The sequence below is a fragment of the Misgurnus anguillicaudatus genome, chromosome 24, assembly GCF_027580225.2.
Source record: "Misgurnus anguillicaudatus chromosome 24, ASM2758022v2, whole genome shotgun sequence".
Lineage (NCBI taxonomy): Eukaryota > Metazoa > Chordata > Actinopteri > Cypriniformes > Cobitidae > Misgurnus > Misgurnus anguillicaudatus.
In genome coordinates, this window is record NC_073360.2 from 17,522,261 (window position 1) to 17,535,210 (window position 12,950).

The 12,950-nt window shown below is 37.8% G+C and overlaps 1 protein-coding gene across 3 annotated transcripts in view; it reads left to right on the forward strand.

Annotated features, from left to right (window-relative positions):
• cadm1b (cell adhesion molecule 1b) overlaps positions 1-12,950 on the forward strand; it is a 234,965-nt gene that overhangs the window by 152,372 nt on the left and 69,643 nt on the right. For all 3 annotated transcript variants that reach the window (XM_055196277.2, XM_055196276.2, XM_055196278.2), the window contains one exon: positions 7,672-7,824. In XM_055196277.2, coding sequence (XP_055052252.1) covers positions 7,672-7,824 — 153 coding nt within the window. The remainder of the gene's footprint in view (positions 1-7,671; positions 7,825-12,950) is intronic.

A 12,950-nucleotide genomic window follows, 5' to 3' on the forward strand; every position in this document is an offset into this window, starting at 1 on the left:
TTTTTATTTTTAGTATAGGTATGCAGTGTCATAGGTACATCTTTGACGTTTATAAGAAACCAAACCGTTTGAAAATCGGTAAAAAATTAAGCAAGTTATGGTCATTTAAAAGTACCTGCATCATTAAAACTCAATGCTACGAGTGAGCGAGCGCCCTGTCGTAAGATGGCCGCCAAAATGCGGACGTTGCACTCCATTGGCCAGCAGCGCGGACGAGCCATCTAGCCTTTATACATATCTATGTGTAACACTTAACCTGAAGGGGTGTTCATAAGACTGACATGAGGATGATAATTTAGGCGCTGCCACTGAAAATGAAAAAATCTTACCCCTAGACCATGGAAACAAGAATCGAGAAGCATCCGATTGGACGACCCCAAAGATCTAGCCTAAGTTTGGACATGAAGGGGTGGTTTCCTGGACAGGGATTAGCTTAAGCCAGAACTAGGCCTTAGTTTAATTAGGAAATATAACTATATTTAACAAACATGCCTTACTAAAAACATTACGTGTGTGCATTTTGAGGCAAAACCAGGGGCATTGATGTATTTTTAGATATGTCAGTGCAAGTTGTTTTCAGTTTGGACAGCTCTTACGGTACATTTATTTTAGTCTAGGTCTAGGACTAGTCTAATCCCTACATGTACCGCCCCTACATGTTAATACTAATTGTTAATAAACAGACACGTCAGAAGATTATATTTATCTTTATGTATGTGCACAATAAATAAAAAACTGATAACTAACAGAACTTGTTCATCCTCACACAGAGGGTTCTGAAATTTTCTGACATAGAAGCAAAAATGAACAAAACATAGAATTAATTTAATTTAGTAGACATTAAATTAACGTTTTTGCAGTGTTATGGACCCAATGCTGCATGGCTTAACCCACTGTACCATTTTCATTTAATTTTAGGTGAATCTGTGTTCAAATGCAATAAAAAAAAATTGTCAATTTTAATTATTATTATTATTTTTATTGTTGGATGATTGATTTTATTTCTTAAACACCTGAAGGAAATTGAAGAAAAAAACATTATGAACTGAAGAATATTCATGAAGCTGTTATAAAACGATTTGACAGAGTAATAACATTTAATGACATTTTAATTACAAGTTAAATTTTACCACTGTAGTTCAGGTCTAGAAAAATATTTATGATGCTGTTTTTAAATTATTTGACGGAGTATTTACACGTAATTACATAATAATGACAAGTTCAATTTGTACCACTGTAGTTGAGGTCAAAAATATATATGACGCTGTTATAAAAGAGTATTAACACTTAATGACATTTTGATGACAAATTTAATTTGTACCACTGTAGTTGAGTTCAAGAAAAACATTCAGGACGCTGTTATAAAACTACTTGACAGAGTATTAACACTTAATGACATTTTAATGACAAGTTCAATTTGTATCACTGGTAAAAAGTGGTCAGACACAATTATAATGTCCATATGACAGCCAATGTCAAAACCAACCACATGACAGTTTAATGTAATGTTAACCCATAAAGCTAGTTTCTTAATTTAGAAAATGTATCTGCTATATTTATGTATAGAAGTTATAATGTATTGGTTAATATTAAGTAAGACATCTCAAACAATGTCATCTTTGCATTAAAAATTAAATTGACATGTCAGGAAATTGAGTTACTACTTCACCCAAAAGTTGAGTAAACTCAAAAAGCTGTGCCTTGAAAATGTAAGTTAAGTCAACTTTTAGTTTGTCACAATGAATGTATTTTGAAAATTAGTCAATATTTGGGTTGTCTGAATAACTAATTTATGTTTACTTAAAGTTACTTTGACTCTAAGAAATAAAGCTAAACATTAGAAATAATGCCACATTTTTGGTGCCCAAAGAACCTTTTAAACAAAAGTTTAATAAAAAATTTCTTTCTTACTTTTTATAGTCTGGAAAAACTCTTTTTTACTACTAAGAAACTTTTGTTCAGCAGAAAGGTTCCTTATGCAAGCATAGCCAAAATGGTTCTTCTATGGCATCGTTTAGCGTCATGTGGCTTCACCTACCACCCTTCAGCTGCTTTTCTAAAGGTTAATGTTGGATAGAGTAAACTCAACAGAGTAATACAGAATAGGGTTTTTTAAGACATATTCAAAGTCTTTATAATCTGTTAAAAAGGTAACACACATGATTCAAGATGCTCTTAAACAATTTCAGGACCCCAAGTGTTTTACTCTGCAATTGACAGCTAACACGTTTTAAATTTACTCATTGAGCTGTCCCGACAACCCCATGCAAATTCATAATGTGACTCCGTGGCACGACCGAGCCTGTCTCTTATCATTTAAAGAGCAGCAAGGCATCGCATTGTTGACAAGGTCCTTTTCGATAATTGAGTGACGGGGTGTAATTGTGTCAGGCTGATTAGAAAGCTCAGAACGGTCCGTTTAGATGCCAGCCTTGAGATTGTTTAGAACCTCAATGGCGCTCTGCATGCAGAGCATATAATCTTGCCTCCGCTGCTAAATAAGTGTCTTGATGAGCTTCTAAGTGATGGTCTGACCCATGATCCCAACCTATTTTGGCTAATGTGTGGAAATCACCTCCCCGTTCCCTCCTATGAATCATTCTTCATTTTTTTAACTGAGAGAAGCAATCCCATGATAACAAACCAGATCTGTAGCACATAGATTTGAGAGGTAAAGTAATTTGTGACATTTATCTTAAATGCACATGCACAATTGTTGGCTTATCTCTCTATAGGATCCCGTATCATGTGGCTTAAAGGGATAGTTTGGCCAAAAATGATATTAAACCCATGATTTACTCACCCCCAAGCCACTCGAGATGCAAATGTCCAACACGTTTTCAGTTATTTTAGAAAATGTCTTAGATGTTTTAGTTAATCAAATGTTAAGTTAAGGGGTCCATGTCCTTAAAGTCCAAAAAATGTGCATATATCCTTCCCCAAGAAAATCTAAACGGCTCCAGGATGATAAACGAAAGCCTTCTGAGGGTAATCCGTGCGGTGTTGTTTTAGAAATATCCATATTTAAAACTTTATAAACGAAAATAACTACCTTCTGGTAGCGGCACCATCTCACACTGCGCAGCGCCGCGCCATTCTAAAAAAATCTAACACATTGTTTTCTATTAGTATACGCACACTGGCGCCGCCAGGTGGCGCCTGTCCGCGCCGCCCGCTGTGACTCAGGAAGTTGCTCAAATCCCTGTCGCGCCACACAGCACCACTCACATAGTTTAACATTAAATAACATCATATTTGTCCCAAATCATTAACTATTAACATTGGCTGCTAACGTATATTTTACATTTTGAAGTAGACGCTATCTGACGAAGCTTGCGCTATTTAATGTGCACTTCCGGTTTACAATACCTCTGAGTTGTCCTAGACACGACTCTGCACGACGCTGAGCTGCGCGGTCGTGTGCGATCCCCTTCAGAAGGCCTTTGTTTATCATCCTGGACCCGTTTGGATTTATTTTGAGAAGGATATATGCACACACATTTTTTGGACTTGAAGGACGTGGACACCGTAACTTAACATTTGATTAACTAAAACATCCAAGACATTTTATAAAATAACTGAAAATGTATTCATCTGAAAAATTATGGACATATGTATATCGGACGGCTTGGGGGTGAGTAAATTATGGGTTCAATATCATTTTTGGCCGAACTATCCCTTTAAGTAAATATTTTAGCATATGGGGAGTATTTGTAGATTTTCCTTATTTCAGTTTCATCCTTGCAAGTAAATGTAAAAAAATTGTAAACATTCTAGGCTAATAGTCAACAGCATTGTACATTTTGACGACCAATACTTTAAATATCTGTAGCACCTCTCACATGTGTTTATGCATTGCGTCCTTTTGTTACCATTTGGTTTCAGGATGAAAGCTGTTTAATGCATTCTCATTAATGCATGTTCTTTATTTATGCATGACCATATGTGCTGCTTTCAGTTAAAGTTTGGTGCTATTTGACCTACTGGCCAGGATTTCATAGCTTCAGGGAAAATCTGTGAAATTTACAGTGATGTAATATACATTTGCAAAGTATATTGTACTCATTCAATGTTCACGTTAACATTCGAGTGAGTACAGAACACATTGTTTAAAGGTCAGGTTATAATTCTGTCATGACTTTTATCTAATAATTTAATGATTTTCTTGGTGGTTGCTAATTCTCCTATAGTGGGTGTATAGTGCCAGTTACACCTGACAAGATCTTTCATGATTGTTATGTGAGGGAGAAAGACAAGATATTGGTAGAGGTTTAGGGCAGAAGGATGGACAGATAGACAGACAAAAATAAGACCGACATGCAGAGAGAGAAAGAGAGATTGAGAGAGAGCTCTAGCCGCAAGCTCTGACATTATTTCTATGGATGTGACTGGAGGGATGCTCAGCCTTCAATCTCTTTAATGTTGTAATGTATTATTCCCTCTAATGTTTACTGGGCTGCCAGTTCTGTTTGTGGAAAGTATGACCACTTGGACAATTCACAGTTTTATTCCTTCAGCACAGATGGCTGTGCATTCAAAATGACAGGTGTGTGAATGTGTCTATGGGATATACAGTACAGCACGTGTGGATACAATCCGATGATATATTGCATGCGGTGCTTGGCTATATATTGGCTTTATGATTCAACGGTGGTTTATTTTTGCCGGCTTGGAGCGATAGCTACGCTTTTATCACATTACATTCAGCCTGCTATTCTCATTTGCTGTCACTTACGGATGAGCTGCTCTATAAAGCCTTTTAAGAACAATTCAGAATTAAAAAGTGACTTTAACGGTGATGCCTGAAGAAATTGTCATTTTAATTTTCTGCAGGCTTAATGATATTCGCTAAATTACATTTCCCTGTTCAAGGATATTTTCGTCACTCTTGTGGTGAACTTGCCTATTAGTGCACTGAAATGAGCAAAATTTTAATACTTTTAAAGCCCAAGACTTTGGTTAATATCACATTTTTCTCACAACTGAGAACACATTTAATATCAGACTTTAAGACAATTTAAAGCAATCCCAGCTGGCACAATGTGCCTACTGACCTTGGTTTTAAATGTACCATCTTTGCATATGGGCACTTACTTTCAAATCAAGACAATTATTAAAGCCATAAGTGACATGTGACTCATGACAGTGTTGATTTGCTGATAGCATCACGAGACCAAACACAGTCTTCAAGGATTCCCAACCTTTATGCTGCCCCCCCTCCATGTACATATTTGCCAATCTGAGCCCCCCAACCATCTATCATAAATAAAGTATAAGATCCTGTGCCCCTCGTGTACACCCTAAGGGCACATGGACTACAGGTGGGGAAAAAACTACTCTCACTAGCAACTATTCTGAGTTTTTAAGAGCTCTCCAAAAATATTTGGAACATGTTTACATCAATCCAGTTCTTGTTTTAATGTAAATTCCTGTAGCCCCTTTCCTTTTATATTCCAGACTGTGTGTCAGTTTGGGATAGCGGACTAGGCAGCGCTAAAGATTAGCTCAAACCAGCTGGGACATGAAACAATCACATTCACTTACTGTCAGCCCCTTACAAGCTCTAATGCTTAAGAATTTCTAATGCACTCTAATGAGCCCTGTTCATGTGAAGGCTGGCTTTTCAGAGATTTATCTTTCTCATATTCACTTCTAGAGATGTACTGTGCCGATACAGAGAAAATTGCAGCCCTTCAGCATTACCTTAAGTCTAAAGTCATGGAGCTGTTTGATGCATAGTGCTAAAACTCACCACATCGATTGCAATTCAGTCTGAGTTTTAACAAAATCAGTCTTTTAAATCCACGTCTTTCTGTTCAAAACAAGCCGTCCTCATCAGTCTTCTTAGGAAGGAGGCTTCTGAATGCATTTAGACTCCTGAGATTTTTTACTTCAACAGGTCAGCTTTATTTGCTGTATGAGCCCACTCATTTAAAAGAATAGCTCACTCAATAAATCTAAATGCTTGATTTACACACTATCATGCTTTTCCAAACTTGTATCTATCTATCTTCAGCTGAACACAAAAAGACGATTAAAAAGCTGGTGAAGAGCCTTAAAATGTGCAGCCTTTGAGGTGTTGATGTAATTTCCACTGGAACATGAGGTTAGGACGGGGCACATCAAGTGGCCCCTCTTACTTTCAAATTGTGAGTTTTGTCAATGTTTTGCAGCACACTAAAATATTCAAACTAAATATTCATGTTCATAGACTAACATATTCATACTAAAAGCCAAAAAAAGAAAGAAATTGATTTAATTTAGAATTTAAAGGGGACATATCATGAAAATCTGACTTTTTCTATGTTTCAATGCTAGAATTGGGTCCCAGTGCTTCTATCAACCTAGAAAATGTGAAAAAGATCAACCCAGTAACTTAGTTTTGGTAAACCATTCACTCCAAACATGTGAAAAAATAGGTAATTGAAATTTGGCTCCCCTTGTGATGTCAGAAGGGGATAATGCCGCCCCTTAATCTGCATTATCCAACAACAGCACTACCATTTAGTGCAGAGATCAGCTCATTTGTATTCAACGCATTCCCTGCAAGCAATTTTTTGAAAAGTTGGACCTCAGCATTTTTTGTGATTTTTTTACAAAAGTTTTTAAAAATGCCTTAAAAATATATAAACATACAAATATATCAAATAAATGAACAGACCCTCTGTTTTCAAACAATCAACAATCAAACAAACAAAACGGGAAAAAAAGTTTCATCCTATCTATTTTTTCTCTACTTATAAACTCTTAAATATATGGAGCCCTTAAGGGGACATGGAGCAAAAATAAAAAAAAGTTTAGTTTCGCATGCACATGTGAAACTATTGTGTGCTCTCGTGAAACTACCACGTTTAGTTTCGCATGCGCGTGTGAAACTATCCCGTGCGCACGTGAAAGTTTCACGTAAGTACACAAAACTAAACTTTTTGCACGTGAAGGTTTCGCGTAAGCACATGAAAGTTTCACGTGAGTACATGAAACCAAACCTTAGATTTCTCTACTCCTATGTCACCTTAGGGGGTGGGTATAAATATGGGTATTTTTCTTAAAAAAATAAAAAATATTTAACAAAAATTTGAAATAATTTTATAAAGGAATTTTGTTAAGAGATCAATTCAGAACGATTATCAAAACATACAAAGAGTTTAAAATTGGTAAATAACGTTTTTGCTTCATTTTTTTATAAATTGGGTAAGTGCGGTATTGCACATTAACATAAAATTAATCAGGAACACTTTTTTAATGCAAATGTTTTCTCTTAATTGACGAAATAACTCAAAAGGACACACCCAAAAACGGCACATTTTGCTCACACCTTCAAAGCGGCAATTTTAATATGTTATAATAAATTATCTATATAGTATTTTGAGCTAGAACTTCACATACGTACTCCAAAGATTTATTTGACATCTTAAAAAGTCTTGTGAAATGTCACCTTAAAAGTATTGCACTAGTTGTATTTTTCCACACTTTCCAAAGTCGCACAAACTTGGATTAATTTTAGGGTGAGTGAGCAATGACACAATTTTGAGATTTTAGTGAAACAATCCCCCAAACCTTACGATGTAGCATATTGGTTGAATTGACTACGTCCTGTAGCGACCATCATCTGGAGTTGTCATTGCTCAGTCACGGCTGTATAACTCACTCTTCACGCTTCTGTTTTGTCAGCCTTGAAGGACAGCCGGTTTCAGCTGGTTAACTTCTCAGACAATGAGCTTCTGGTGTCGTTGTCCAACGTGTCGCTGTCCGACGAGGGACGGTACGTGTGCCAGCTCTACACTGACCCTCCGCAAGAAGCCTACGCAGAAATCACCGTGTTGGGTATGACGTTTTCCTTCTGAATGCTAAAATCATGATTATTGATCCTCCTCTTTGATTCTTTCACTCAGTTGAACTTGACTAATTGAATCTCACCGTGACACAATATCAACCAATTCCTCTCATGTCTTTTTCAACAACGCCGGGAATACAAAATGGAACAGATGTTGCTCTATTGATATTAGTGGATCGCTTTTGGCGGGAATATTGATCGAATTCCTCTTAGATGTTGAAAAGGCTACATCGAGCGTTTCTAGAGTTAGCTTTGTGCGGTTGTGAAGCTCTATCGTCGATTGACACAAACGCTTTGAGGTTTATTATGTGGCGTGTTTGGACAGAACCGAATGGAATTGAGTGTGAGTTTTTTAAGAACATGCATTCCATCACAGCATGGTCTCCTAACCATGGGACATGAAAGCATAAAGCTAGATATTAGAAGAGTCATTCCAACTGCAGCTTTCACAGAAACGATTTAATACCATCGGCAAAGCACCACATGAGATAATGTGTCATCAGTTCTCTGCATGAAAATAGTAAAACAATGAGATAAACATCTTGTCAATTGGTTACGGCCGTGTCAGAATACACAAACAGACCACTGAAATGTATAGTTTACATGCAGGCACCTCTTGACCAGCTACAAACTTTAGTGTTTAGTGTTGCTCTAAACCCCTAACATATCTCCTCTAAACACTCACATTTAATAAGCAGTAGGGTTTAATTTATTGCAACAAAACCTAAATGGGACACAACTGCACAAATGAGAGTTTCTGTGTACATGTACGAGTCAAATAAGCTATACATTGCAAGATTGCATTTAACCGTTCGCATACTGTACATGTGTGTACACGTATAAAACAGACTATACTCTGCTCTTAAAACGTCCTATGATGTTTAAACAGAATAAAGAAAACACTGCACTGCACATCGTGTTATATGACCAGTTACCCTCACCTAAAGGATTATTACGAACACCATACAGTACTAATACAGTGTTTGACCCCCTTTCGCCTTTAGAACTGCCTTAATTCTATGTGGCATTATTCAACAAGGTGCTGAAAGCATTCTTTAGAAATGTTGGCCCATATTGATAGGATAGCATCTTGCAGTTGATGGAGATCTGTGAGATGCACATCCAGGACACGAAGCTCCCATTCCAACACATCCAAAAGATGCTCTATTGGGTTGAGATCTGTTGACTGTGGGGGCCATTTCAGTACAGTGAACTCATTGTCATGTTCAAGAAACCAATTTGATATGATTCGAGCTTTGTGACATGGTGCATTATCCTGCTAGAAGTAGCCATCAGAGGATGGTTACATGGTGGTCATAAAGGGATGGACATGGTCAGAAACAATGCTCAGGTGGGCCTTGGCATTTAAACGATGCCCAATTGGCACTAAGGGGCCTAAAGTGTGCCAAGAAAACATCCCCCACACCATTACACCACCACCACCAGCCTGCACAGTGGTAACAAGGCATGATGGATCCATGTTCTCATTCTGTTCATGCCAAATTCTGTCTCTACCATCTGAATGTCTTAACAGAAATCGAGACTAATCAGACCATGCAACATTTTTCTAGTCTTCAACTGTACAATTTTGGGAAGATCATGCAAATTGTAGCCTCTTTTTCCTATTTGTAGTGGAGATGAGTGGAACTCGTTGGGGTCTTCTGCTGTTGTAGCCCATCTGCCTCAAGGTTGTGCGTGTTGTGGCTTCACAAGTGCTTTGCTGCATACCACGGTTGTAAAGAGTGGTTATTTCAGTCAAAGTTACTCTTCTATCAGCTTGAATCAGTCGGACCATTCTCCTCTGACCTCTAGCATCAACAAGGCATTTTCGCCCACAGGACTGCTGCATACTGAATGTTTTTCCATTTTCACACCATTCTTTGTAAACCCTAGAAATGGTTGTGCGTGAAAATCCCGGTAACTGAGCAGATTGTGAAATACTCAGACCGGCCCGTCTGGCAGCAACAACCATGCCACGCTCAAAATTGCTTAAATCACCTTTCTTTCCCATTCTGACATTCAGTTTGAAGTTCAGGAGATTGTCTTGACCAGGACCACACCCCAAAATGCATTGAAGCAACTGCCATGTGAGTGGTTGATTAGATCATTGGATTAATGAGAAATTGAACAGGTCTTCCTAATAATCCTTTAGGTAGTGTAGGTTAGACGGGCACATGAATTTCAATTATAAAAAATTATAAAAATATTTTTAATGGCATCTTTAAAGGGCACCTATTATGGCCTTTTTTACAAGATGTAATATAAGTCTCTGGTGTTCCCAGAATGTGTCTCTGAAGTTTCAGTTCAAAATACCACACAGATCATTATTATAGCGTGTCCAAAATGACCCTATTTGGGTGGGAACAAAAACGCGCTTTTTTAATGTCTGTACCTTTAAATGTAAATGAGCTACAGCTCCTCACTTCCTTACAAACAGACAGTGAGCGCTTTCAGTTAACCCTCTGGGGTCTAAGGGGTTTTTAGAGCCCTGGAGAAGTTTTGACATGCACTGACATTTGTGCTTTTTTCAGTTGCTTTAAAACATAATAATGGCAAAAGTCTTATAACACTGTGTTCAGCACAAACTGGGCTACTATATTATATGATCAACATGTATGTACATGTTTGTATTTTTGAGAGAAAAATGTTTATGTGTGGTTTTTGAAAAAGAAAAAAATTTAAGTGGCTGATATAAGTCCAAAAAACCCATACTAAACATGTTTTCCCAAGACTTTTCAAAACATGATCTAGTAGTTTAGAGTTTTTGTGAAAATCATTCTGCTTACTCATTCACATAAAACAATATATTGATTTCAAATTTCAAAGTCACTTTTTGGTTAGGAAGGCAATATGCAAGGAGGCTGAAAGCTCTTGAATAATCTGTGATTATTAATCTGTGTGAGAACAAAACACTTGCATAATGAGCTGCATAATGAGCCTTTAGGCAGTAAGACGACGCCATTTTTGTTACGTGTTTGTTTGTGAAAGCAACACAAAAGAAATGCCTTCCCATGCGTGATCCTGCATTAAATAAACTTACTGAGCAGAGATACACGAACAAACAGGGTTTTAGATGTGTTTAGATGCGTCTTAATACAAAGTGCGTCAAATATGAGGCATTGTGTGTTTGTGTGTGTGTTTGGCCGTCGATCGCGTCTGACGGAAGCCAAAGAAAACATAAGCGCCTGGAGATAACTTTTATTTACAGGCGAGAGAGCATCTTTTATAATGATACCACAAAGCGCGTCAAATATGAGGCATCGTGTGTTTGGAGATAACTTTAGGCACGAGGAAACAAGTAGATGTGATGTTTGCAATCGCATATTTTATAATGATATACCACAAAGCGCATCAAATATGAGGCATTGTGTGTTTGTGTGTGCGTTTGGACGTCGATCGCGTCTGTTTGATGAAGCACACACACTCGCGTCTGGAGATAACTTAAGTTACAGTCGTGAGTAAACAAGTAGATGTCATGTTACCAGCACTTGGATTAAAACTCAACACAGCACTGAATGGCTGCAGAGCAGTGTTGCCAACTATTTTCAATGGAAAGTAGCTAAAGCTTGCTTGGAAAGTCGCTAAATGTCGCTAGATTACGTCATTGTTTCATTTGCATAACAGTGACGTCATCACGTCGCATTTGCATTCTTACTACATTTGCTGTTTTTTATCTCGTTTGTTTATCTGCTTATGTTCTCATAAAACTAAATATGTGTATGTTCCTGTTTATATGGCCAAACAGTCCAGTTTCAAAACATACACTGATAAATGATGGGAAACGTTGTTTTGTAGGTAAATAGCCCATTAACGTGTCAGCTCCGTACAGTTTGTCTGTTCTAAATGTGCTGCTGCTCAGCTCACTCAAGTACATTTATTTTATGTACAGTGATTCATTTTATTCAAAGACCATTTTACATTTACATCTCGCCATAAATGTAAGCCATCGCGGGATCCGCCTGCTCCGGCTTCCCGCATGCACGATTATGCCGTCTGGGCGCGGATAGATTACCACTTCTCCTGCCCTGACTGCAGCTGGGAGACACTCTGCACTGCTGCGCGAGGAGACTAGACCGCCTGTGAATGCTTTGGGACGGGGGTGGAGCCCACGGAAGCAGCGGTAGCTGCTCATTGAGAAGAGTGAATGTCACGTAAAAAGTCTCCAACAACGCCAGAAAAAGTCGCTAGATTTGTCGCTAGTCGCTTTTTTGAAGATAAGTCGCTAAAGGGGTCTGAAAAATCGCTAAATCTAGCGACAAAGTCGCCAAGTTGGCAACGGAGTCTCCATTGACTGGGGTTGACTAATGAATATGGATGATCTCTTCTCTTCAATGGAGCGGGGCGTGGCTCATTATAGATAATGCAGTAACAGGAGAAAGACGGTACATCTCCCTCTTTTAACACAGTTAACAACGAATTACAATATTTTCGATTTCATATTCCAAGCATTATGTAGACATGTATCTAGACATGTATGTTAAGTTACAGTTAATTTTTCTGACGTGTTTCTGAAAGGACTTAACTGAGGGAGAGAGAACAAAACACGCATCATGTTTATTTTCTTAATTTAAAATAAAAATAAAATAAGCACAACATTCTGTTTTTATTGGGAGTGCACAGAAAAAAACTGTATAAATCATATCTGTATGTCCAAAATCAGCAGAGTTATCTAAGTCTCTTTGCGGAGTGATTGAAAAATAAAGAGTTTGCGGCGCCCGCGCCACAATCGACCCCAGAGTGTTAAAATAGATTTGATTTATACAGTCTGAGACAATAGTATCGAGTGGACAGAGTACATCTGGCTTAGGTTGGAATCTGTGGTAATGCAGGACTGTAAGTGGGCGGGGCTTTATCAATGTGACCTTACATTGATAAGAGAATCAAAACAGCATGTCTAATAAGACTGCTTTGGTGTAATGGGGATTAAAAAACAAGGAGCGGGTGGATTTTTTTCATCGTAGGATGGTTGTGTTCATACAATGCTAACACACATTATGTCCAAACACCTTGTAAAAGTGGATTTTGCATAATAGGTGATCTTTAAGCCAAATTCTTTGATGAGTTATAAAAGTTTTACATTCTACTCTATCTCTACAGTTGCCTCATTTGTGCCTTT